At 53.2% G+C, this 27,325-nt stretch overlaps 1 protein-coding gene and 1 long non-coding RNA gene across 7 annotated transcripts in view; one reads left to right on the top strand and one right to left on the bottom strand.

Moving 5' to 3' along the window:
- AGAP1 (ArfGAP with GTPase domain, ankyrin repeat and PH domain 1) overlaps window positions 1-27,325 on the bottom strand; it is a 510,942-nt gene that overhangs the window by 367,785 nt on the left and 115,832 nt on the right. The window contains exon 1 of one of the 6 annotated variants that reach the window (XM_072961882.1): window positions 952-2,601. The exons of 3 other annotated variants lie outside the window; for them this stretch is intronic. In XM_072961882.1, coding sequence (XP_072817983.1) covers window positions 952-1,921 — 970 coding nt within the window. In that variant the 5' untranslated portion in view covers window positions 1,922-2,601. Of the gene's footprint in view, window positions 1-951; window positions 2,602-27,325 lie in introns of those variants that run through there. 2 more of the 6 variants (XM_072961883.1, XM_072961881.1) reach the window with 2 other exon arrangements.
- On the top strand, window positions 1,681-11,681 carry LOC140696503 (uncharacterized). Its single transcript, XR_012072955.1, has 2 exons — window positions 1,681-1,915; window positions 11,144-11,681. It is a non-coding gene; the product is annotated as an uncharacterized lncRNA (long non-coding RNA).

Here is a 27,325-nt window from a genome sequence, read left to right as displayed (position 1 = left end):
CCACCCCCCACCCCTCCCCGTGAGATGGGTGTAACCATCCAGCCCACTGCCTGCCCTGGCCGCTTTCCTTCAGGGTGATGCCCACGTGTGCAGAGAGAAGGGGTTTGTGTTTCAAGTTTCTGGAGAATTCTGAGCCCCAAGCAACTTCCAGAAGGTTAGCGGATATTACCACATCTGCCTCCAGAACTCCCTGCCAGGTGCCTGTTGGAGGGCACCAGAGAACAGAGATCCCAGGGCAGGCTGTGTGCCCTGTATGCCAGAACTCATCACTAGGAAGCAGAACCCGGTCCTAGGGGAGCTGCCACCACCCGACACCAGTGTGCAGGGAGGGCTATCTCTGACCACTGGGGTGAACCCTCTTTCTCAGGCGCTCAAAAGATGAGAGCAGCCAAATCAGCGGGGCCACATCCCAGCACTCACAGATGGCAGCGCCTACAGGGAGACCAGGCTTGGGGGGTGGGGGGAAGGGAATTAAGATGAGAAATTAACCAAGATGAATGTCCTTCTCCCAGCCAGGCAGCACCACCTGTGCAGCATCTTCAGGGGCCCAGCCCCGGCCCCTGCTGCAGCCCCCAGGTGTCACAGCCGGCAAGCACGCAGTGCAGCAGCAAGCTCAGGAGCATGCTGCGCCAGTACCTGCGGGAGAAAGCACCGCTTGGCAAGGTGATCTCTCCCTAGACAGGCTTCAGTGGCTGGGGTGACAGGCCCTGAAAGATACCCAGCACACACAGCTGGGAGCAGGGACAGTCAATCACTTCCAGACCTGCAGCACGACTGAGGGAAAAACCGCAGTACCGGAATTCGCATCCAGCACGGCCACTTGCCGACTGATGACCTGGTAGGGCGGGTCCTTTGGCTGCTCCCAAGTCCCAGCGCGCTCTGCCAAGCAGGCCGCCGCGGAGCCCGGCCGGTTCCCATCACCGCCCTCCCCTCTCCGGGCGCGCTGCCCACCTCTGCGCGGAGACCCGTCGATGCTCTCGGCGCTGGACGAGTGCGCGTCGGCTGGGGCCCGACGCAGGCTGCTGAAGTAGCCGCGCGGACGCGAGGCGCCGCTCCGCGGGGAAGGACCGCCACCGGGCGCGCCATCCCTGCGCGCGAAAATGCCGCTGAAGAAGCGCAGCAGCCGGTGCTCCGACGCCGCGCCAGGGCCCGCGGCCGCCGCCCGCGCGCGCTCCAGCCGCTGCAGGTCGCTGTTGTCCAGCGTGCGGTTCTTGCTTTTGCTGCGCTCCCAGCGCTCGAGGTCCGAGAGCCCATCGTTCTTGCTGAGCACCTCGCCCACGTCCAGGGTGTTGCGCTTCTCTGAGGCGGGTTGCGCGGAGGCCGCGGGCTCCAGGGCGGCCCCGAGGTCAGCCACAGCCTCGCCGCCCGGCGCCCAAGCCAGGCTCCCGGAGCTGCTATGGCGCCTCCCGCGGCCCAGAGACCGGCCCCGCGGCGCCTCTGGTCCGCTCCAGTGCCTGAAGCTAAGGCTCCGCCGCAAGGGCGCGGCCCGGACCCCCTCCACGTCGGGGCTGCCGGACGCGGGCGAGCCAGGCCCCTCCTCCCCAGCCGCGGGGCTGCCGGCCAGGTCCGCGGGCTCCGGGCCGCGTGCGCAAGGCCGGAGCCGCCCGAGCTCCAGCTGCCCGGTGCTGCGGGTGCGGAAGGTGCGCAAGTCCCAGGCGCGCGGCTGGAGGCCCTCCGAGTCCTCCGCGTCCGCCGCCTCCTCGGCCTCCTCCACGAGCCGCCCGGGCGCGTCCGGGGAGCGCGCGGGCCGGGGCCTCCGAGCCTGTCGAGGGTCGGGACCGCCAGGACCCGGCGCGCCCAGCTGCTCCTTCCTAACCATGGTCACGGAGATGCGGTAGACGGTCCTCCTGGGGGGCGTACCGCGCGGCATCGCGTCCGCGGGCGGAGACGCGGGTTCGCCGCCGCCGTCCAGCAGGTACATGTCGCCCGGGGCCGCGGCCGCCGCGCCGCCCGCCAGGGCTCCGCTGCATCCGCGGGCCGGGCCGCACGATCGGGGCGGGCGCCGGGCGAGGCGGGGAGGGCGGGAGCGCCCGGAGTGGGCCCACGCCCCCCGCTCGCCGCTCAGGCTGCGCTCAGGCTGCGGGGACGGCGCCCCTGGCGCCCGCCGGCCCGTGCGCCGTGCGGCCCGAGTGCGGGGCTCCGGGCCCGGGGCGCCGAGCCATGGGCCGACGGGGCCGAGTGGGCGGAGCGGCGGGCGGGCAGTCAGGCGTGGGGACGGTCTCGCCGGCAGGTGCGGTCGCGGCGCGCAGGGCCCGGGGCGGGCGGCGGCGCCCGCGGCTTCATTGTCTACGGCGCGGACTCCGCTCGCATCCTCGGGCCTTTTTTGCACAGTTCGGCGGCTCCGCAGCCTTCGCCACTCCCTGGATTCGGGACGCGCGGGCAGCTGCGCCGGCCGCGGGCTGGGGGCGGGCGGGCGGCGGTTTAAAATGGAAATGCGCGCCGGGGCGGGGCGGGGGCCGACGTGCAGGGACCGCGGGCCGCGCGCCCAGCCTGGCCGCCGAGTCCCGGGAGCGCGGCGGCGGCGGCGGCGGGCGCGCGGCTCCGCGGACAGGCCTAAGCGCCGGGGTGGATCGCCAACGCACGAACCGGAGCCTCCGTAGGATGGGCGGTGGGGGCTCGCGCCCCGCCTGAACCGACACTCTGGAGCTTGGCTTGCAAAAGTGAACAAAATATGCGTCGTCTCTGACCCGCTAAGGGTTTATATGAAGCATCTCTCCTAATCAAGGAGCTCTGAAGAATATGCAACCCAAGCGACCTGTTTTAAAAAGCAAGGTACCTTTGGTACTTGTTGTCCTAACTTTACAAGAGGAGCAAGTGCACTCCCAGGAAGGAGAGAACAAAGACTGGGGAGGCAGCATCGCCGCAATGGCGGTCCTGTTCACACCAGTGCCCTCCGAATGAAGGATTGTGCAGCTTCACTCCTAGTACACTATTTTGGAGTCTTTCTGCAACGTGTGTGGGAAAACTCCTGACAGACAGGCATTTGCCGCCCGAGATGCAAGCGGGAGAAGACAATGGTTAAGAGAAAAAAGAAGGCTGGCCTCTCCCAGACCTGCATATCCACTTGCCAGAGGGCTCAGTTTTTACACCTGTAAAGTGGGGGTGGACACCACAAACAGCACCTAAACTCTGAGCATTCTTGTAGGACTGAACTCGTTCAGAGACTATAGGCAGGCATTCTGCGTGCTAAATACCATTAATATTTAATGTTGATTTCTCTTCCATCATATTTTCCCACTTGCTATACTTCTTGGCTCTACAGATACTCGTTGGTTGGTTTGTTTTAATGGGAATACTGGGGATTGAACCCCGGACCTCGTGCATGCTAAGCACACACTCTACCACTGAGCTCTACCCCACACCCCTATAGGTGCTGGTTCTAGATATCTGATGCAGCACAATATTCACATAGTCGATCAACATACTCGTTCTTCAAGATGTCATGAACATAGACCTCCTGGGTTTGCTGGTTTAAAAGTTTCAGAAGGAAAATGTCATAAATACAATGTCCACTCATCAAACCAGATGCTTTTCTGCAGCCTTCTCTAGGCCTGGAAATACCAAGACTGTGGAGAAGCTGTTTCTAGGAAACGTGCTCGTGGCCAGGCCGGGCGCTACTCGGGGATTAGACGACTGTGTGTAAGAGTTGTTTCCCTTCTTTCATCTTTTAGCAATTATGGGGCACCTACTGTGTTCATGGCATTGACGAGGAAATAGAGATGAATCATGAGGTCTCTTAGGAAGAAGATTATAACCCAGTAGATCTGGGTTGTACCTCAGGGTGAAATAAAATACTCAGATTTAATGAGATAAACTGAATCAACCAGCAGTCTTTCTGGTTTATTTTTAAAAAGATACTTTAGAGCATAGTGGGTTTTTAGGGCCATGAAAGATACTCTGTATGATACAATAGTGATGGTATGTGTCATTATACATTTGCCCAAACCCACAGAATACGCGACACCAAGAGTGAACCCTAATGTAAACAATGGACGTTGGGTGACGATGACGGGTCAATGTAGATTCGTAAGTTGTAACAAATGTACCATCGGGTGGGGGGTGCCGATAGTGCAGGAGGCTGTGCATATATGGGGGTGGGGAGACGCAGGGGTATATGGGAATTCTCTGTACCTTCTGTTCAGTATTACTCTGAACCAAATACTACTCTAAAAAATAAAGTCTATTGTTTAAAAGTACTTAAAACACATTTGAGCACCCTCAGTGGCTCCACCTGGACAACATGATTGCCACCATCACAGGGTCACAAGTTCAGTTCACCTGTTCTTGACACTAAAGAGTTCAGGAGTAGTGCCTTTGACATGTCCTCACTGCAAAGGTGGAGACCCCTGGGACAGATCAATATTACCTTTTGAGTTTCAATAAAAAGTTAAGACCCACAAAAGACCAAACTTCTAGAGTGCTGCCAGGCAGTAATCACCTATCCGAATGAAGTTTCTAGAACCCATCGTGTTAGGGGGATGTGGAGACCCAGAGAGGGTGGGTACTTTCCCCAAGGCTACACAGCTCATCGCTGAGAGCTAAATCTGGGGTCACACTTTCTGTGCCCATTTCCATGCACCAGCATCATTTCTTTTGTCAACATTCTGTGAGAAACGAATGTGTGACTGTTGCCAAATCTGACACTCACTGAACTCAAATGATTCCCAACATCCTGGCAAATTTTCGTTTATTTTTCCATTTGTTCATTTATTCATGAAATATACACTGAGTACCTATTGTGACCCTCCAAAGTGAGGGTTTCTCTGTCCTCAAAGAATTCACAAACCTGTGAAAAATGCTGTAGTTCTCAAGGCCACGTGACTTAACAAAGCCCGAGAGGGAGGTGAAAGGATGGTTACAATTCTGGACATGGCCCAGAATTCTAATGGCTGAGCACCCTGAAGATACAGCAAAAGCCTCCAATTTCACAGCTGTAGCTGTTCAGGCTTAAAGGTCCACCGAGTCTATAAGCAGAGAAACTGAAACTCAGCAGTGCAGAGAGGCTGGGCTCTCTCCAACAGGCAGTGGCGGGGCCAGAACCCAAGGCTCCAACGTAGCCTAGGGTCCATTCCCACGAGAATTTGAGACCATGGCAACTTCCACATATTGAGATGAATTTTAATATGAAATTGGCTGGCCCACAGTTAAGCTATAAAGATACAGCTTGTTACCTGGGGCATTCATAGAGCCCAAGGCGGGGGGCAGGGGGAAGGGGGGGGAAATAGCGTTTCTTTAGCGCTCACTTAACTGTTAGGGTCTTCCAATCACCGCATGCTTGTCTGGAATCCAGCCCGGGTTTTGCACTTTGCTGTCCTAGGATGTGGGCTGCAGAGTAGAAGATTCCATTTGACCCACCTTAGGTGACACTGAATCTTAGATGACACTGGATGAGGAAACCTCTTTCAGACAGAGCCAGCATGTCCACTATCTTTTGGGGCCTTCTGCCTCACAAGTCAGCGCCTATTTTTCCACCCCAAACCGAAAGATTGCAGCTGAGGCCTGAAGGTCTGGGTTGAAAAAGCTGGGAGAATGGCCTCTCCCTACTGCCCTGGGAACGTGGGCTCTTCCGATGCACTGAAGACAGAGGCTCAGACAGAACCTGTCACTCCAAACCCTAAATCCTCTTTCACACAGCCAGACCTGCCTTTGAAAAATAAAAATACCATACTATATGTGTTCAGGTGGCGTGAGGATTTATTTTCCTGTTGCTTTTTAAAGCAGCCCCGATAGACCGTGACTTACTGAATTTTGTTCCATGCCACAAAGAATATTTGTATCACCATTTTGGCTTAAAAAAAAGCTGGTACATCAAGACCAAACGGCATGCAGGCAAAGCCTCGGCATCCTGGAGACTCCAGTGCCGCAGAGGGAAGGACCACAGAGGGGGTCCAGGAGAGGGGGCCAGCCCTACCCACGCCCCCATCCATCCGTCACCCTCGGGGCCTGGCTTCCCTCTCCCAGTTCCAAGTTTATGAGATTGTGTGGCCACCCTCCCATGACTTCCTTGTCCTGGGCAGTTTCTAGCTGCCTATAAATTAAACATCCTGCGTGAAAATACTATTTCACAAGCCTTTCTAGAGCTGATCAACCTCATGGAAAGGATACCCCTGGGAGCCAGCAGAGCCATCTGCTCCACGAGCTGACTTCCCAAATGACAGAACCTGCCAGCTAGTCACCGTGTGGACAGATCTTAGCAGAACCACATCTGTAGGCGACAGAGACCTGCCAACCACTGACCTTGCCCCGGCCTGGGCTAGCCCATCCTGGGAGCCAGCAAAGGACCCTCCCACAGCTCACGGGGCACGTGGCAGGCTCTCCTCTGGCCGTGAGTTGACTGACAGGCACATTAGCTGAAGCACAAAGAAAGACATCTACGTCTTACCAACAATCTCACATTTTTACCTTTTGGCAAGAGACTTGAGTCAGATGGTGACAGCAGGAAGGGTTTCTGATCTCAGACCTACTGTGATGGTCAACCTCTGCAATCACCCTGCCTGGGCTGAACTCATCAGGGGCCCCATTTTCCCTCATTTTAGAAGCTGCAGGTTAACAGTAGAACTGCAAGAGAGATAAGGACTTGACCCTTGAGTCACCAAAGGATGGCATGTGCTTGGTCCCTGGGACAAGGACATTCTGATCCAGCAGAAGATGGACCATGGGAAGCCCTCTGCCAGGGGTCTTGTGTCTTGCCGGCGTTTTTCAAGTCACTGCCAGCCTAGTGATGGAATCGTATGAGGTGCAGGGACACACAGACATCACAGGGCGGCACCTCTGCTCCACACTCTTAAATTTTCACAGGAAGCCCCCAGCATGATCTCAACAGGCAACACAGCCATGCTCCACATTCAGAAAGTGAGGAATACAGGTCAGCGACTACTTATCGCAACCAAATTTGGTTTGACCTTAGGAATAAAGAAGGGGTTTTTTTCAGCCCAGTTCCCATCTGAAGGCATCCTCAGATCTGAGAATCAGGGTTTTGTACACTCGGAAGCCAGAGAGCTGGGTGGCCCAGCGAAGGGCAGAGGAGTGGGAGGTCCACCCCCAGTGGTACCTCTAGTCCGGCTCAGTATCCTGCCAACAAGGGTTTCTCTGGGGGGCCTTCCAGAGGATTCCAGACTACAGTTGGTCACTACAAGATGCTGGCAGTCGGCACACACCTGCCTAGGGCAGCAGCGTGGGCGCTCGCATTTGACATGCAGAGGATTCCCTGTGCGAGGTCAATCAGGAACAGCGGGGACCCTGACAGTCAGTGGACCTCGGCGTGGGATTAACCAGTGTCACAAATAACCAACCACCAGAATAAAGTGTTACATGTGACATAAAGAAGGCGGGTAAGAGGAAGGCAGGAAAGTATTATTTCTACCTGAAAACTCAAAAAGGGGTTCAGAAAGGGAAGCAGTATTTGACCTTCATCCAAAGCGGGGTGTGTCCACTGCAGCGCTGCGGGCCTTCTGGGCTGGGGCAGTCTGTGCTGGGGGCTGTCCTGGGCACCACCCCCTAGATGCCAGTAGCACCCCTCCCCAAGTCAGGTGTGTGCAGAGAGGACCAGTGTCCCTAGGGCACAAAATGCCTCCGGTGTGGAACCAGCAGTCCAAAGGCACAGACTAGACACACTCACATGGAAAGGGGGCAAGGGGCTCCCTCATCTTTTCAACTTTTCATTTTACCATTTTACTAAGTCAGCCAGCCCTGCCTGCCTCTGTATGTAATAATGAAAAGCTCTAGATGGTCTCTCTATTAAAAGAGAAGCAATTACTTCCAGCATTTCTTCCCCAAATAGGAATCACAGCAGCAGTTACAGATGAGCGGCTATCAGTCCTCACGCTGGGATGGACAAGGCATCAATTACAAGCAGTTTAAATGAATGAGCATCACAGATGGGACTTAAAACACTGGAAAGAGGGGAAAAATGAAGTTATACCTACACTAATTATTTAACATCCAAAACAGTGTTGTATTATTTTTCATCAGAAAAATGTCCTAAGCAGGATCTTGAAGACTTGGACCCATAAGTGCCTTCCAGCACCGCCCAGGTGTGGACAGAGCACCTGAGAGCATGTGGGAGCTCAGCTAGGCTCCTGTCGTCCTTTTGGGGAGCTCCAGCCGTGTGCCCCTGCAGGGACTTGCACTCAGGCTGGCGGGCTAAGCCCCCAGGGCTGGAGCTGCCTTATCACAGGGTCCCCTCCCTCATTACACCTGCACTAAGTCAGGATGACATCACTCCATCCTCTGCAAATGGGAACCACTGTTTAAATTACAGCAAGCTAGGGCTGGAAGAGATGTTAATTCAACCCATTTCACAGATAAAGCAGCTGACTCCACAGGAAGCCACCTGCCTGAGGCCACAGGAGAGAAGCAGAGAGGGCCCTCCACACAGTTATTGCAGGAGCCCAGAGGAAGCTCTAAAGCCACATGGGAAACTCTGATTCAATGGGCAGGCCAATAAGAAGTCTGAATTTCAAAAATATGCCCAGAAATGTCAGTTATGAGTAGATTCTCATTCCCAAACAAACAAAAAAAATATGTCTAAATGTCCTGGTGGTCTTTCTTGCAGTGTCAGGCAAAAGTGGCCGAAGATAAAATTAACTCAAAACAGACTTATCATATGATCCAGCAGTCTCACTCCTGGGCATATATATATGTGGAGGAAACTCTAATTCAAAAAGATACATGTGCCCCAATGTTCATAGCAGCATGATTTACAATAGCCAAGACAAGGAAGCAACCTAAATGTCCATCAACAGATGACTGGTTAAAGAAGTTGTAGTATATTTATACAATGGAATATTACTCAGCAATGAAAAAGAACGAAATAATGCTATTTAAGCTACATGGATAGACCTAGAGATTATCGTATTAGGTGAAGTAAGTCTGACAGAGAAAGACAAGGTGAAATAAATTTCACATATTTGTGGAATCTTAAAAAAATGACACAAATAAACTTATTTACAAAATGGAAACAGACTTGTAGACATAGAAAACAAACTTATGGTTATCGGAGGGAAAGGGAGTTCGGGATTTGAAGATACTACTATATATAAAACAGGTAAACAACAAGGTCCTACTGTAAAGCACAGGGAACTATATTCAATATCTTGTAGTAACGTATAATGAAAAAGAATATATATATATATGTATGTATGTGTGTGTAACTGAATCACTATACTGTATACCAGCATTGTAAATCAACTAAACTTCAATTAAAAAACAAAAGATGACATGAAAACCAAACCTGTCAACTGTCACTTCATGGAAACGAATATGAACACCCTTTGGTGTAGCAGCCATGGCAGCGCCCCTCTACGGTCACCCTTGCAGAACCGGGTGCGGCTGCAGCCGGGGGTCCTGCACGGATGCCCCCTCTCCTCCATCCAGCCTTCAGCTCTCTGTGGAGATGCAGCTGAGGAATCGGGAGGATTTAATCAAGGGCATCACATAACTTGCACCTGTCCCCCGAACAGCTGCAAAGAAGCTGGAGAATCTGTGTGGAGAAAACCCAAGAAATCCCTTCGGATGACCTAATCTCCTGAGTCTTCGAGTGCACGAGGGGCCTGTCCTACCAGCAACGTTCCCCTCCGTAGGATCCACCAGGAGGGATTCCTCTAATAATGACTCCTGCACTGTTGTCCTACAGACGCTAATCCAAACACAGGGAAGGGTCTGATCAGGACCCTCCTCACAGGCTCTGGAGTAGAAACAAAGACCAGGAGCCGTCAGGGATCAGCCACCTAACGTGTCTGACAACAGCTGGATGTTTACCAAGCTGGTCTTTAGGTCCATGGACCCCAAAGATTCGTAAAGTCCAGGACTTCAGTGCAAATAAAAATTGAGAACACAAATACTGCCCTGGGAGCTGTCCTCGGCGCTGTTACAAAACCACCGTCAAGAAAAGCCTGCTGGAACAAGAGTTACCACCACTGCATCCCATTTAAGACGTGGCTGCAGAGATACCTAGAAATCTTTCATCTGTGCCCAGGGGACTCCAAGGTTTGATATATTTTTCTCTAAATGCAGAAAACAACATGACTAAGATGCCTCTTCAAAGCCCAAATCCCCCCGACCCCAAATCTGCAGCAGGAGACACGTGACCGGTCTCCTGCCTTCATCAGCCAGTGTGTCACCAGCTCCATGTTCCCCAGACTCAGAGGAGAAACACTCCACGGTGCCTGGCGACAGCAGCCACCCCTTTGGTAGTCACCATTTGCATCAGAGCTCTGGGGGAGGAAGAAAAGAGGGTCACCAGGATCCTTTATGACACAGGAAAATGGAGGAGAACGGCCATGTCTTCTCATCTGTGTGCCGCACACCGGTCACCAGCAACCAGCGAGCAAAGAGCCGGTGGGAGGGGTTCCTGCCACAGGAAGACAGGGAGTGGGGGCAGGGGAACCCAGGGCTGGGTCTCTAGCCCAGATGAGTCGGGCAGCTATGAGCCTCTTTCCCTGGTTATGATGTTGGGCGATGCTTGCCTTCTTTAGAAAATCACCACTAACCCCAGAATCTTCCATGAAAAAGAGACAGACCAAGTGGGGAATGATCAAATGAATCTGCCATGGCCAGACAGCATACAGTACTCAGGACCTTCAGGGGCTCTCCCCTCCGACATCATCTCTGTCCCGAGGAGTGCTGCTAAACCGAGATCTGCCTGGTTCTGAACCAGCACAAAACTTTCCAAATTTGGAAAAGGAGGTTAATGACGCCTGATGTGCCCAGCGCTGGGCACCACTGTGGGTCAATCAAAGGCACCTTTTAAAAGCCTCATAACTACAAGGTGCTAGAGCCATCGAAGACGGTACTGGCTGTCCCGGCCACGAGTGATGCAGAGCCAGGATTTATGTGCCGTCCGGTTCCCTATGTCCCTGTCACTCCCTCACAGCCACTCTGCCCCAACAGGGACAGCCAGAGGAATCCAGTGTCCGCGTGGAGAACCAGGTCACACCTGCCTCCTCGACCCCAATGGCCCTTCCCAAGCTCCGGGGGGCTCCCTTCGCCACACCCTGACCTGGCACTGCCCGCCCGCCCGCCCTGGCCTCCAGCAGCCTGCTCTCCACCCGCAGCCTTCCATGCCACTGTCCTCTCCCCGAGAACATCCCCTACAGCTGTAAGAAGCTCTTTTTAACTCATCTTTTCCTACTCAATCCTGCAGACCCTTCTCTATCCAGCAAAGGCCAAGAGAGTCTCCCTGTCTACTCCAGCCACGGCCCTGCCAGCCTCTGATGCCTCTGAGTCACCCCCACCTCGGTCCATCCAAGCTCCAGCCCAATGGACTGACGCACCTCACAGTGTGTCCACGGACCAGCAGCATGCAGCGCCCACCCACACCCTGCGTCTCAGGAGACTCAGTACAAGGTCAAGGGTGGGGGCACCAAGTGGACTGCAGATGCTTGCAAGCCCCCTGCAGGCCCCCAGTGCAGCCCTGAGCCCCTCACCCCCTGCCCCATTCCAACTGCGCAAGCTTGCTGCCTTCCCAGAAAACGTCAGGGCACCAGGCCCTCTGGGAAGACTTCAGGCCAGTGCTCAGAGCTGCCTGGCTCTCGGGGCTCACCACCACACCCATCCCTCCCGCTCAGAGTTGGCAGCTGGACCCTGTACCATCAGTCACCACCATCTCCTCCAATTGGGCTGGGCCAGCACATAAAGCTGCTCAATTATCTCCCATGTAATTAAAAACAGAAACAAAGGCCTCTCCTCCATCTGCATGCCCTCGCCCTCCACCCCGCATCCTCCCCATTCCTGCAGGGTGCCCCCCACCTTATTTCCCATCCTCTTCACCCTCCACAACTGCTAGAGCGGGTGGGGCCCAGCTGCCCCACCCCTGGCCACCAGCCACTGCAATCAGACTTTTTGGGCACGATGCTACTCAGACCCCCAGAGACTCCCGTCACCGCTCCTCCACTGGTGCCCAGGCCCCAGACAGCCCCACCCACCCCGGCTGTACAGAGCAGCTCAGGGGCTAGGCTCTGGGGCCAGAATGATGCAAACCCCATGAGACTTCGTGAAATTGACCCTGAGTCTCGGCACGTGGTCTCACATGTGCAGTAAGGCGATGACCGTGGGGCTCCTGTGCCGCCCAAATATGATGGCACGTGGAGCAACCTGCCCCAGTGGGGAGAGCAAACATGCGTGGTCTGCTGCACCCCAGGGCTCTTCACTCTAACACCTCAAACTCCTTTGGAGTCCTGACCATGTCACATCCAGCCTCACCCCTGCCTCCTACTGGGGCCGCAGGATCAGCTAAATCCTCTCATCACTGGGCCCAGCGCACTCAGGAGTCTGTGTCCCACCCCACATAACTGTGCACACCCTGCTTGGTATCAGTCACCCTGCCCCAACTCGACACCTGACATTTCTAGAACCACCTCCCCCAGAAGACCAGGGTCCTTGGCACAGGGCCAGCAGAGCTTTATATCTGAACCCCAGCCCTTATCAGTGTTCTGCTTAATACATTCCACCTAATGGTTAACTTGACCGACCCACGTGGTTGACTGTGGCTGAGCTCTGGAAGGGAGCAGCAGTGCCTCGGTCACGTGATAAATAGCAGCAAGGACAGAGGACTTACTCGACCCCCCCACCATGCCCCTGTTTACACCGCTACACCACACAGCCGCCCCCACCCCCTCGAAGTTTATCTATGAAGTCTCCAGTGGTTAGGGAAAGAGGCAGAGAAGAGGCTGATTCATTTCTCCCCCTACCCCCAACCCCGGCCACAAAAATCCTCAGCTGCAGCTGATCTTGGGTGGCTGCCCCCGAGAAAAGTACCCCTCCCTGGGTGGAAAACACACAAACATGATGGGGGGTGGGGTTCCCGGAGTGTGACTGCCTGGGGAGAGTCTATCCCATAGCAGTAGCTTCATTTTAGGGAACAGGGTGCTGGTCAGAGAGGAGAGAGCTGGGAGCCTCAAGAAAGCACTCCTTGGAGGGACCCCCGGTAAGGCTGCATCTTCCCTGCCCTCTTTGGCCTGGCCACGCCCACCATGCTATTTGCAGCAGAGGCGGATTTGCCCAAGAGCCCCCAGCCATCCCTGGATGGAGGCGGTCAGCCAGTTCACCTGGATCCAGCTGCACGGGCCACCTGCGGGCACTGGGCCTCTTCTGAGAGAATGAAATGCAGGCGATTGATCCAAGTGCTTAGAACACCCACTAAGAAAGAGAACACCTGAAATACTTAGGACTCTTTGAAGGGAGAATAAGGGGGCTGAGCCCAGAGTTAACACAAGGGTCTAACAGCTCTTAGCACCCGGAACTTCAGACGTTCTCAAAATGATGATTTTCCCTTTTCCAATGGCACATTCAGGGAAGCTGTCAGGAGCAGTGGGCCCAGGACAGGCCCTCACAGTCTAAGAAGTCACCCACAGAGAGGGCCATGCTGCAAGTACCACCTCACTGCACCCAAACTGTCAAAGAATTTCCAGAGAAGCAATAGCTGTCACCGGAAATTTCTGGGCGCAAAAAAAAAAAAAGTGACATTAGGCAACAGAATGTTCCTGCAGAAGGCTTTGTTCTCAGGAAGGCTGTTTTCTGGAATTACAAGTTCATGCCCAAGGAAAGGCAACACTTGAAACGGCCATCCGTGAAAGTGAGCGGCCGGGACTCCCCACCCATGCACCCCAGTCCTCTGGAGCTTTCCAGCCTCCCCGGGCTGTGATCGAGTGCAGGGATGAACACGCGGCCTGCAGCCCGCTCACATCAGCCTCCCCCAGGCCAGGGCTCAGGGGCCTGGCCCACCTCCTGTTGCCAGGCCAGAGGCAGGTCTCCCCGGTGACAAAGAACTCAAAGGGCAGTGGTGTGGCCATTCTTTGCAAGCCATGCATGCAACACACTTTCAGTTTATCCACTCGCTTACAGACAAGATGGAAAAAAATATTTCACATTGACTAAAAGCTCCCAGGACCAAAGCCTAGTGTGTAGGGCTCCCGCCCATTAGAGGTTTAACCTCAGGCTTCAAAGATACCAGGCCACCAGCAGGGTGGGCAGGCCCACCCCCAACCCAGCGCTTAGAGCACTTTGGCCCCCTCCTTCTGAAGCCTAGGCCTCCCCTCACTGGGCCTCAAGGCTTAGACAGACCAGCCCTGGGCTCCTCTTCCCAATGGGACCCGGGCCAAGGCTGGAGGAGGGCAGACCATGGCCAGGCTCAGCCAGACGCATCACAGATGTTAACCAGTTCATCCATTTTATTCCCCAAATGCCCACACAAGGTACGTACTGTTAGCATCCCTATTTCAGAGATTTGGAAAGTAAGTCGCAGAGAGGTTGAAAGGTGCCCTGGATCTCCCAGTATAGGGTGGACCTGGACTTGAGCATTCTAAGTGCGCCCTGCCCCCCATCCCACTGTACCCAAGGGGTGTGGCTGGCCCCACACTGGGCCTCTGGACATGCAAAGGGAGACGGAGTGGAAGTTAGGATGGAGACAGGGCTTCACAAAACAAAGTCAGGTTACTTCATTTTGCTCTGCTGGGGGAGGTGGGCAAAGTGGTAAAAGACTTCAGAAGCAGGTAGGCAGACACACACACACACAGCCCCTCACCCAGTTTCAAGGGACGGGGCACAGAGAGTTCAAGGCAGACGGGGGTAAAACAGGGTTCCATTTCCTGTGAATCTCTAGGGACAAGGCACCACCAGTCCAGAGGTCAGGATTATCCCCAAGTGCCTGCCTCAAGCCTCCCCTTCCCTCCTGAGTCCTGAGAGAGGCTGAGCACAGCCCTCAGCACCCTCCCCGTCCCCTGCACTGGCTTTGAGTGGCCTTCTGCCTCCAACCAGACCCCAGGGCAGCTGGCATGGGAAAACCTAGGGCCTGAAATTCCCAAATCCACTGCCAGTCCATCTGATGAGCCCACCTCCTCCTGAGGACCCCACCTCCTCCTGAGGACCCCTCTCCCGCCCTCCCCAACCCTGTGTGCCTCCAGTGCCCTCTCACCCCTCCTCCTCCCCAGCCCTTGACCTCCATCCTGCGAGGTGGCAGGAAAGTCTGTCAACTGCAGGCCTCCCTTCCCTAAGCAGAAGTACTCACTTACGAAGCCACAATTCTCAGCATCAGACACACTCTGGATACAACCAGATCAGTACCAAGGCGCGGGCATGAGGAAAACCGTGCCTTTCTCAGGAGACACCCAGACCTTTTGCAGGTCTGTCAACTCAGTCCCTCCCAGGGTAACGTTAGCAGTGTTGTTTCTAAAGCAAAATCTTGTCACTTCTAATAACAGGAGACATTTATTTTGCGAATAGGAAATGGTGTGCACAAACAAGCAGAAATGCTTGCCAAGAGGGGTAAAGAAAAGGGTGAAGGAAAACGTCTGTAAGTGAGCAACTGGCTGCCAAGGCTGTAATGACCTTGGTGACGCAGACACAAAGTTCACAGGGGCTTCTGAAGCATCGCCGCCCTTGTCTGCTCGGCCTGCCATCACAAAGTACGCAGGCTTGGGGGCGTTAAACAGCAGCCCGTGCCTTCTCCCAGCTCTGGGGGGTAGAAGTCTGAGGCACGGTGTCGGCAGGGTTGACTTCCCCTGCATCCTCCCTCCCCGGCTCGCAGGTGGCGTTTCCCTCTGTGTCCTCACTCACAGCCTCTTCTCTCTGGGCCTGCGTCCTGATCCCCTCTCACTACACAGGACACCGGTCTTGTTAGATTAGGGCCCATCCCAGTGCTCTCACTGTAACTTAATAACCTCTTCAAAGGCCCTGTCTCCAAATGCAGTCACATTCTGAGGCACCGGGGGTGGGATTCCGGAAGAACAAACTCAGCTCACAGCATCATCAAGATACCATCATGTTTAACAAACAAGAGTGACAATTCCTAAGGAAGGGGTGCCTTCAGTGTATCACAGCCCCACTTGGATTTATGAAAGGCATCTGTCTCAGCAAAGCAGCCTTGACATCAGCGAGGCGCCGCACTGCTCAGCTCAGCTCCAGGTCACCTGGGCCCTACGTGGAGTCAGCAGTCACTAGTCGGTGACACTCAGGACTGAGAGAGACAAGCTCAGCCTCTTCTGGTGGGAAGAAGGCGTCTCACCTCCCAGCCTCGCTGCCATCCTCTCGGGGACACTAGGAAAATTGCCAGTACATGTGGGGCCTGGGGTTAGTCTGGCCTCTGACTCTGTCTGTGGATGCTCCTGGAGTCATTTAAAACCAGGTGTGTCTCACTCAAATATGAAACCATCACGCATGTGGTTGGTCAGCAACTTCAACCAGAGACCCCTGGCCCGGAGCAGAAAGAAACGTTTCTCCATTTCCTTTGTGGCCGTCAAGTTCAGGCTGCATCGCTCACTATGAGCAAATCAAGATTTCAGGCTTGAAACTCTGTTGTTTCTTCCTTTCCTTCCTTTTTTTTTTAATGTAGCCCTAAAAACAAGTGTGTGATGACTTGTGTATCACGTTCAAACCGCAGCATCTGTCTCCACAGTGGTAATAAGGCGCCAGGACAAACGAGAGCAGTGCCCTCTCCCACCCGGGGTCCTCATCAGCCAGCAGCAGGCGCGACGCCCCGACCCGGCCAGGCCAATGGGAAAAGCACGGCTGCGACGTCCTCACAGGGGAGATGACACGCCCTGGGCGGCCCCCCCCAACCCCTGGACACCGTGCTTCCTTCACCTGTCCGATGGCGTCTGTGCCGCCCTGCTAGTTACTCACAGGAACGTATCAAAGCCCCAGCTGCCTCGCCTCACTGGTAAATAAACAAACAGATGAACAAACCAACCTCATTACCCCTCCAAAAATTAAAAAGAAGAAAATGTAGTTTTATGTGTGTGTGTGCGTTAAGGCAGATTACTTTACACAAAGTCAGGAATCCTGCTCCAGGGTGACCAGGAAAGCAACACGGGAACCACCTGCTTCTCTCCACGGTAACTGGCTTGAGGAGCAGCTCACACATAGCCTGGCCTGAGAAGCATTTTAATTGTTATCAGTTGATCAGATAAAAGCATTCAGCACTGGTCTGCTATCCCCATTAGCTTTCCCTTTGGAAGCTGAGGGCGGGGAGTGTAATACTGGTGAAATAAAGGGACGAGGATCAAAAGTAAAGGTGAGATGAGGCTGTGATGCTTCTGGACACCTAATGAATTCCATGTTCTCAAGTCCAGTATGAGTTAATTTTTAAAGCGCATGTCTGGTTTTAAATCTTTGTTGCCCTTGTGTGGAATGAACAAATGTTACTGTTATAACACAATTAAAAAAAAAGGTGGGGGGGGGGAATCACCCTGGGTACAGCAATTAATATTCTTCACTCATGAAAGAGCTTTGTTTGAAATTACATGATTCAATCAGAAAGTCATTTTCTTTCCAAGTGTGCTGGGCTTCCTATGTGAATGCAAATCATAGTGATAGAAATACAACATAAAGATTGAAAACGCACTGCTTACTCCTTACACATGTTTAAATTGGGTCCAGATATAGCTGTGAGAAGCAAGTCAGAGATCCTGATGGAATATGTGGGATATTTTATTCTCATTTTCTTGAGACCATTTGCCTCCATGAAAATAAAGCAGAGACCCAGGATGGAGACTTTTCAGATGAAGTCATCGTCAAGACTGTCATGTGGGAAGAGAAGAGACAGGGTCTTAAAAGTCCTGCAGGTCAGGATTAGAGTATGTCAACTTCAGGACTGGCCGGGGGGGGGGGGGGGGGGGACTACTGACTACCAACATCTAGCTCCTGTCACTTTAAATGTGTCACTGTCCTGCGATCGCGTCTTCTGCGCTAAGCCCACACGGGGACATCTGAGGACGACCTTGGACTGGGGGAACCACCCTTCACTCTGGTCTCCATCTCGGGACTGGGATGCGGCACCTATTAAAATGTTCCTTGTCATCATTCAATTAACAGTACACGTGATGCAGAATATTGCGCCCTTTTTTTTATTCCGTCATGTATCAAAATATTCAATTGGAAAGTCTGTTTCCTTCATCTTGCCATTGTTGTTACAAAGTTAAGCAACCCCAGCTGTCCAGGAAATACCACCGCAATGAACACATCATTGGGCAGAGAAGAATCAACTGAGGTTCCTGACAACCATCTCACAGGCTGGGGGAGAAAAGAGCCCACGTTACACTAAATATGCAGTTATGAATAAAATCCTACCCCACACCCCGCACTGCCTTTTATCACCTCATCACGGGCCAGATGGAAAGACGCGGCTGAAGAACGCTGATTATAATCTCTAGATAACTGTAACATGTTTCTTCTGGTTCTTTATCTGTATGTTCTAAAATTGACATGTACTGCTGTTAATAAGAAAGGCTACTTTTAATTTTTAAACTTGGATTTAAGTTAGCTTTTCAACGGTTTTGTTTATGCTCTGAGCAAAATAATGATTTTTTTAAAATCTATCTTTACCTCTGTCATCTCAAGCCGCCCACCTTTAAATCCTTCTTGGAATGCTTCCCCTTTGCTACCTAATCCATCCAATAATAAACAAGGGTGGGAGGAATCAGATAGAAGAGACCAGTGAACTTACACCACTTCTCCGTAAGTAGCAAGCAAAAGGGTACCCCACACAGTGGTTGGGTACCATTTCCGCCTTAAAGAGGAGGAAACAGGCCTAGAGAGGTCAAGTGCCTTGCCCAAGGATACGCAGCTAATGAGGGGGAACGAGGGGTTCCTGCCGGGTCAGGTGCCGCCAGCACCAGGCCCTGTCCCTCCCCTGCGCGGCGCTGCCGTCCCTGCGTCCTGGGGAAGGGGCACTCATTTCTCTTATACTTCTGTTTCTCCCCAGTATGTATGAGCCCTCTTCCCCGAGGTTTCAGCAATGCCTGTGCCATAAAACCGCGGGACCTCCTCTACTCCCATGCATACCTCTCCCCAGGCCCTCGGCAGAGCACTGTTCCCTGAAGATGGAATCAATGTTGTCACCCCAGACACATGATCAGGGAATTTGCTTAGGGCGGTGCCCCGAGGTTGAGTGAACCAACAGGGCGAGTGGAGGGCAGAGTCTCAGAGACGAAGGAACTGGGGGTGCCTCGGGCTGGGTGGGCAGGACCTCAACGTCTGATGGATGGAGGCTGAGGAGTGGCCAGGTGGCCTGGGTGGTGTCCCCTGATGAACATGGAAGCCATGCCCAGCCACAGGGGGCCAGGCTGGCTGCTCCCAAAGGAACATGCTTACAACATGTCAGTCAGGGAGCTCCCACAGGCCCTCCCTCCGCCTTCGGGAAGGCTGCCCGGCGAGTCTCTCGCTCAGTGAAGGCAAGCCCACCCCCGCTGGCAGGATCTACGGCTGCCATCACTCTGTATTTCTCTTCCGCTTAGGTAACCATCACAAAATTGAGCTCAGAAAACAACACGGTGCCCCAAACCCTAAGCATTTCACACCAGAAGACATTGTATAATGTAAGGCTAATCTTCATCAAGAGAAAACTTCCCATTGACGGGCTCTTGCCTTTAGTTACCCATCCATCCCTGCGGGCTGCTCTGTGTCCCTTCTGGAACAATCCAATGGTCAATGGATCGATCTGTTCCAGATCAACCCATCAACCATTGTGAGAGATCTCTTTCTTTAGCTGAGATTCCTAGAAGCATAATTCCTGGTCAGAGTGTACAAACCTTTTATCCATTCACATTTCCTAACTGCCTTCTAGAAAAGGTACATGGTCCCACCTCCCCATCATTATTGGGGGCGGGGCTCAATGTTGCCCCCAACACACAGGTCTGGTCACAGCCCCCCCCAACATGGCCATAGGAATGGACACGTCTATGTCATTGTCATGACTGATTTCAATCTTTGCTTGTCTGTCTAAACAATGGCACCTCAGATTAACTGGGTTTTGTCCCTTTACCTGTGGGAATCTTCACGGCTTTGTAATCTATTTGTACCAGCTCTTTGGACACCAGGAACAGCCATTTGTCTGTAACATTCCTCTGTGAATATGTTTTCCGTAACTTGTCAAAATACAGATCAGAGCACATGGAAAGCAAAGATTTTTGAGAACACTGCTATGCAGATATTCCGAGCATGGTTTTTCTCAGTGGTACCCGGCCTCTCCCAGTTGGCACTGCCCACAGAGCAGCTCCCATCTCGTCTCTGTCCTGGCGGGTCTTAAGGCCGCCAACAGTCACAGAGGCTGGGGTTCCTCTGGGGAACATGCTAGCTTTTCCCAGAGAATGTTCCTTTAATAAGTCTTTCTAGACTTTTGACTGTAGTTGAAGCTAAACTCACAGGCTTGTAATTTGCACAAACCATATTTTTTTTTCCTCCTTTGAAATGTGATATCCTTTCCGTGTTGAGTTTTCTGCGGCCTGCCTGCCAGGTAGTCTTCAGAACAGCAGGGCGGAGGGCAAGCTCACTGGCAAGAGCCCCCAGGACCTCAGAAGGTCCCAAGCCCCAGCGTGAGCCCGCAGCTCTGTGCTCTGTCTCTGCTGTGTCTCTGGTGCCTAGAACTGCCATGGAGAACAACCAACACGTAACAGATGGAGTCATGGGGTAGGGGATTGGCAGGGGGAGGGGGGTGTCACGGGTGAATGAATAAACTCACAGACCAACCCAGCTCCCAGGGCAGCATGGGGCTCCCTCACAATCTCCTCACTCCTCCCAGGTCTAAGCAAGGCTTATTTTCATCTTTTCCATCCTAAGATCACCCTCCAATCAAAAAGACATGTTTCTGATTGCCCACCAACGTGGTCATCCAGCTTGATTTACTGAACTCTGCTGCCTGGGAAACTCTATAAATTAACCCGAACTAGACATTAAAAAGCCACTACTTTGATGTAAAAGGCACTCCAGAGTAAATAATGAGAAGCCAGCCCATGATCTAATGGAAGAGCCAAAGTGCTTCTAATTGGTTTCATCTTAATCAGCCCCATGACATCTAGGCACATCCCAGATCCTTAAATTAGGGGGAGAGGGCACAGCTCAAGTGGTAGAGCACATGCTTAGCATGCCCGAGGTCCTGGGTTCAATCCCCAGCACCTCCTCTAAAAGTAAACAATTAAAACAAATTACCTCCCCAAAAAACAAAAACAGATCCTTAAATCAGTGACACCTGATGCACTGTATACTCCACAGAGCCCTCAAAATCCTGGAACCTGGGATCAGCAGTGCTCATCAAGATATACGTATTAGAAATGCAGACTCTCAGGCTCCACCTCAGACCCACTAAATCAGAATCTCTGGGAGGGGGGCCAGGAGTCTATCTCAAAAAGCCTCCAGATGCTTCTGACTTGCCCCAGACACGTGTGCAAAGCGCTGCCCCGGGACACAGAGCCCTGACATCTTTCCTGACATTTCTGTAACAGATCATTTTAGAGAAACACTTTAGCAAATGTCTTACAACTGCTTAGTAAAAAGCCAAACCTTCTTCTTTTCCCCACCCTTCCTGATTTCCCCTGAATTCTAGAAGAATGGTACATCATTTAAAGGATCACCAAAGGAACACATTTTAAAAAGACGTATGACAAGTGTGAAAGGCTTTTAAAATGGGAAAAAGTCAATGACGGAATATTGGAAAAACTAAAAGTCGCCTGGAAGTAGAGGCAGAGCTGTACCCAAAATGTCACTGAGACTCATTCTGTAAGAGAAAAATAAACATCTGCTGTGGACCCACCCCCTAGTGTAGACAGAACTGACCTCCTCCACCCCATAAAGTCTCTGGGCCCTGGAGCTCCCTGCCCAGTGACCACACCCACCTCCCTCCTGGGGCCACCTCCTCCAGGGAGTCCCCCTCCATCCCTCAACAAAAACACAACTAAATTCCAGTGCATGTCAAGGGTTTTAAAGAAGACTTCTGGACCCTCACAAAAGTCATACGGACCCGAGTCCTCCAAGATCCAAACAGAGGAGCCACTGTATTGATAGCACCACCAGGGCAACCTCAGTTGGACCGACAATGATCCTCATGAAAGTTAACGCTGCCCGGGGGGCTCAGAACACCGCAGGCAACGGGCATGTGCATTTTAGACCTGGCCATACTTAGCCCCCGTCCACTTTCGGAGGTGGGTCCCACTACCCCTCTCCTTTCTCTAAATAAAGGGTAGCGACCTGGAGGGGAGCCACTCAGTCACATGGCAGCGTGGGAGGGGAGGGTGCATATCTGAACCAGGTCAGACTGACTCCCAGATCCCTGCTCCGGACTTACAAGCCGGAGAACCAGGAGGAGGAGGCACGGATGTTCGGAGCTGCTTGGCGTGGACCAGCCCCTCCTTCCCTACTCTGGCTTTAGCACAGCGTGTGGGAAGGTGGCCCACTTCCCAGGTCCTGGCCCTGAGTCCCTCAGCTGCGGTTCTGCAGTGGTCTCTGCACCTGTCTTCGCGTGGCTCTAACTTTATGGCTACAAAACAGCATCGCTGTGAAGGGGGGAAGCGCTTTTCAGGCTGTGGCTGGATTCACGTGGGGAAGATCCTCTTTCCGGGGGAGAACCGCTCAGGGAGAGGCAACCTGGCCTCCAACCTTCTGGAGCCTCTGACTTAAGGCACTTAAATTTAAGCAAGTTTGAAACTGTCGTCTGCAGGCTCCTCACGGGTCCTCTTGACGCAGTTCTCCACACGAAGAGGGACAGGGATGGCCCATCCATGGTCCATCAGCCTGGATGCAGGACAAGTGCGCGGACATAGACTCAGGACCCATCGTTAAGCCACCAAGTGGGAAAAAAGGTCAGAAAAGAAACCAAAGCTCAGTGCCCAGGAGGGCAGAGGAGACGGAGGGGCTGGGGTTGCACAAAGACAGAAAAGAGAGATGAAAGCGTCACTGTGCCCACATGTTGGACACACAGAGCTAAAGCGTTCCCAACGCCCACCCATGACTGTGCGGGGCTTTCCAAGAATAAGGTCGGGGGCGGTCAAGATAAGAAGTGATTTGTGCTAATCTCAGTCACCCCTGTACTCTGGACCTTCCTTCATGACTGTATTTGGGTGTGGGAGTGGGGAGGTTGCAGTAACTAAAGGATTGAATTATTCTGAAATGGCCACAATCTGCTCTAAGCCAGGCTGAAGGGAGAAGCAGTGGCTGTGTGGTCCACGGGGAGGAAAAGGAGCCTAGGGGCCCCCACCTGGGCCCCCTCACACTGGTCAGCCTTGAGCCCGGACAATAAAGTGATGATGAGATGAGACTAAAACCTTTGTGGAAGTTCAGTCCAGACCTAAAATTCTACCAGGTTAATGCCAGGATTCCTATTGTAGGCTACGGCCACGTGAGTCCTTAGCCGAAAACCTCGATAAAGCAAGTTCACCAGCCTCTGTCTAATCTGAAATATTGAGGTTACCCAAGTGCCCCCCAGGTAAATATTTTCTCCCTGCTCAGCCAATCACTAGAACACTTTAATGGCAGGGTAGACCGCGATCAATTGTCAAGAGGACGATTACAAACTCATTTGGTGCGGCTGTGACCAGACATTTAACCAGCATCTTAAGACGCAAACAAAAAGCTGCCCTCTGTGTCGCCGGGCACTGTCCACTGTCAGAAAACAGGCCCCCAAGTCGACCTTCCATGACCTCACTCAGCTGACCCCCTTCAGGCTGGCTACATCTATCTTCGTGAGCAACTCCAGCCCACCTTTGCTTTGATGTACAGCTAATCACTCTTCCACTTTAATTCTACGTTCTTGCCCTGGGGTGATACACAGGTCCGAGATTAGGAGCCTCACACCTTGATCCGTGTTGCCTCCTCGCACTTAAATGTGTTCTACAGAGACATTCTTAGAAGAGCAAAGCCGACACACCATCAGAAATATTTCTATGCAAGTCAGTACATCAGAAATTGGGGTTCTCAATCAGTCGCTCATGGTGTACCCGTGGATGTGACCCCAGCTGGCGGGCTTCGTCCCCACCGTCCACGGTGCCCCATCGCGGCTTATTCAACAGGGACGTCTGAGTGGTTCCCTCCACATGGAGGGACTACAGTTGATCTCCAACTCGGGGGATGAAGATTCTGCAAGTGAATAGTTTCTTCCAGAGCAGAGAGGGGTGGCGAGTGACTCTCAGATACACGGGGCCTCCCTGGGGTTTCACGAGACTGACTCCTTGGAAACGCCTGTGTAAGCACCAGCAAGGACGAGTGATAAACATCAACATCGGACTCTCCGAGGAAGTCCCCGCAGACATACACACGTCGGCGGATGACCGTGAAACGAGAGACAGGACGTGCTGGCGACGTACTCCCCCCCCCCCCCCCGGTATTATCTAATCAGGAAGAAATCTGACTGCTCTTCCAGACTTTCTTCTCCCACCCTCTCATCCAGCCTCCAAGGACTCCATCCAGTACTTCCAACCACCTGCAGCGGAAACAGCTCAAATAATCCTACGACACCCTCAAGGCTGACTCTCCGTGGTCAGAAGGCTCCCCCTTTCCAGAACGGAGAGGCTGTTCTGCGGTCCAGCACCCCGTGTGTGGCTCGGGGCTCCACCTTCCTGTTCGGCCCCGACCTCCTCCACCACCCAGGCACAGACCAGGGCAGCGCACACCCCGGGCCCTGCCGCCTGCTTCCTTTGATTAGATCATCTGTTTGCTCTCAGAGGAAGATCACAGGATGCAGAAGAAGCCAGTGTGCTGGCTCAGACACTGGGACCCCGTGAAGAGGGAGCGTGATGGGAGAAATAAGTAGTGTTTTTTACAAAGACCAGTTATGTTTCAACAGTGAACTTCTCAGTTTCTAGCCAACTATCCAAAGAAAAGGAAACAGAATCTTGCCCAGACTGATATGCAAGGTAACTCCATCTGCGGATGGAGAGGGTAAATCCCGGACGGCTCCCCGGTAGAGACACTGTGGGCCTGACTGGGGAGCTAAACAGCCAGACGGCCCTTAATGTCGCAGAGAGAGGGTTTCCGGTTCCTTCCATTCCCCCTCCCCCTCCACTCCACTCTGACAAACACAATGAAAAGGTAACACGGGGAAAACTTTTCATGCTCTTTATCTTTTCCAAGAACCCATGTGTTCATGGGCCTTCCCCTCCCCAACAGGACGGCAGCAGGAAGAAGATGGGCCTACTCTGTGCCTTTCCCAATCCTCCTGATGGAATCTGCCACAAAAACTGATCCCAAGTCACTTTTTTCATCTAAAAGCAATAATCCTGTCTGCACTTCCTCATACAGAGCCTTGTGACTTCCTGAGGCCAAAGGACCCTGGCTGTGAGGAGGCCAGAGCCTGCCTGCCTTCAAGGGTGGGTCTGTCTCTGGACAGCTGGCCCCTGGGGACGCCTCTACCAACAGCTGTTCGGACACAGGGAGGGGAGAGAGGACAAGTTCAGGAACAACTGCTCACTGCAGTCCTGGCAAAACCAAGACCCAGATCCCCGTCCAGATGCCCGGGCTGTGGAAGGCTCTCCCGGAGGATGCGGGGACCACCCCTTCAGGTAAGTGCAGAAGGCCCCAGCCTCGGGTTTCTTGGGAAATCCCATCAAACGCCCCAAGCCTTGGTGATGAAAGAAACGCACAGGGGCAGGAATCCCACTGAGCAGGCCGTGAGCCAGGAGGCCTGAGGTGGGAGGGGCACACTGTGGAGGGGGCCACTTTGGGGCGACACTGAGGGAATTAACTGGGAAACACAGGCACGTGCATCGCCCTGGCCCCAGGAACCCAGGCGGGGACTTGAGGCTGAGCAGAGGCACAAGGTGCAAGAAGATGATGGAAGACATGACCCATCAAGAGCGAACAACCTACACGCTCACCGAAAAGGGGTCAAGGGCAGACAGACACACAGACAGACAGACGGAGGCACGTCTGAGAGAATCCTGGGCCACTATTAAAGTGACAACAGTGAGGGCTAAGCAGCATGGTGGAAATACTGACGGTAACTTCTACGCAGCATTTTCTTAAGGTCATCTCTGCACACAGAAGAGCACGGCCGGAGGAGGATGTGGGGAAATAAACACAGGTCACCTGTCAGGTTGGGGAAATCAGACTGGGGGTGGGGGGGGGGCATTATTCTCTAATGACTATTTCCTACAGCACAGTAACATCATATTATGGCAATAGGGTTGCTTATGAAATAGAAACAATGTGTGTTTTTTACATTTGGAGGACAAGTCACCGGAAGGAGGAGGCAAGAAAGCAAATCTCCGGAGGAAGACAGAGTAGCAGCAGGTTTTGAGCGAGACCAGCCGGCAGCCACGTGGGCAGGAAAGGAGCCCACGGCACCCAGGGGAACAGGGGCGCCACCAGCTCCACGGCTCCAGCTTCTTGACATTTACCAAAGCGCTGCTTGAGTCGCTGCCCTGGAATGCAGGGGAGGCATCTGACATGCACACACACAAAAGGCATTTCTTTCCTAATTACAAGTTTCCCTAAAACACAACCAAGACATATTTTTTTAAAAAAGAAGAAAAAGAATCCCACATTTTGGGGACATTCACATACTTCTATAGAGTTGTATCTGCCTGAACTGTAAGATCAGAGAGCGGTTTGTTTTTTTTTTGCCGGTCGCTACAAAGGACACAGCGTCCTTGGGCAAGAAACACTCAGAGGTAGACAGAGTCACTTCACCCACCTCAATCCAGCAAATCAGATCAGAACTCCAATCTTTCCAACCCACCAAACTTCTGAGAGTCCTTCAAGGGGAAAGGAACGAACCAGCCTCCCAAGTGACGTTCAAAAGGTTTGCCCACCACCACTCTTTAGAATTTGCCCCCAAGACATTCTTAAAAGATGACCGGAGAGTAAAAATGGTGGCAGGTAGGAGAATATAAAAGAGGCGAAGATGCCAGCCTGTCCCGTTCACAGCTTCTGCAGCCTTCGTTCCCAATCAGAGCACGTGATCACAGCCCTTCACTGTTTATGGACCAGAACTGCCAGGAGCAAGCAGGAGGCGCGGCTCCTGACTGGTCTCTCGTGAAGCTGAGCCTGTCCGTCTGCCAGCAGGGGAGATGGTTCTTTGCAGTTTTAGGATTTCTTAGCGTCCGAGTTCTGAGATGGGAACTTGCGATGTGGGAGGCGAGGCATAGTTCACTCCTTTTCTGGAAGAGAACCCTTCTGCTCCGCGTCCGGCCAGCCTCTCCCGACCCTCGAGCCCTTGAGGGGAAGAGCAGCACCTTCCCCCGGCCCAGGGCCATAATGGCCATTAGCAATCATTTTTCTTTTTTAACTGCACGGTAAACCAGCCAGAACCTTGGGAGATGGACCCGCTTGGATCTTGAAAAGAGGCAGGAGATGTCACAGCACCTTAAGGTCTCACAGCACGACGTCTCTGTCACCTGGGAATCTGGTCCCTGCCTGACAAGGCTGTCCACACCCAGCCCCCTTCGGGGTCGGCGGGGACGATCTTACCAGTGAGTGACGGTGTCAGTGCACCTTGGAGGGGGGAGAGGTTAAGTGCCTGTGAGCAGAGAAGTGGGGTCAGCTTGCCCAGGATGCTGGCAACCACCTCCTGGCAGGACACCAGAAACCAGTGGGGCTCCTCAAGTCAAGGGAAAATAGATGCGTT

The sequence above is a fragment of the Vicugna pacos genome, chromosome 5 (assembly GCF_048564905.1).
Source record: "Vicugna pacos chromosome 5, VicPac4, whole genome shotgun sequence".
Taxonomy (NCBI): domain Eukaryota; kingdom Metazoa; phylum Chordata; class Mammalia; order Artiodactyla; family Camelidae; genus Vicugna; species Vicugna pacos.
Note: the sequence above shows the minus strand (reverse complement) of the source record. Positions and strands in the feature narration are given on the sequence as shown.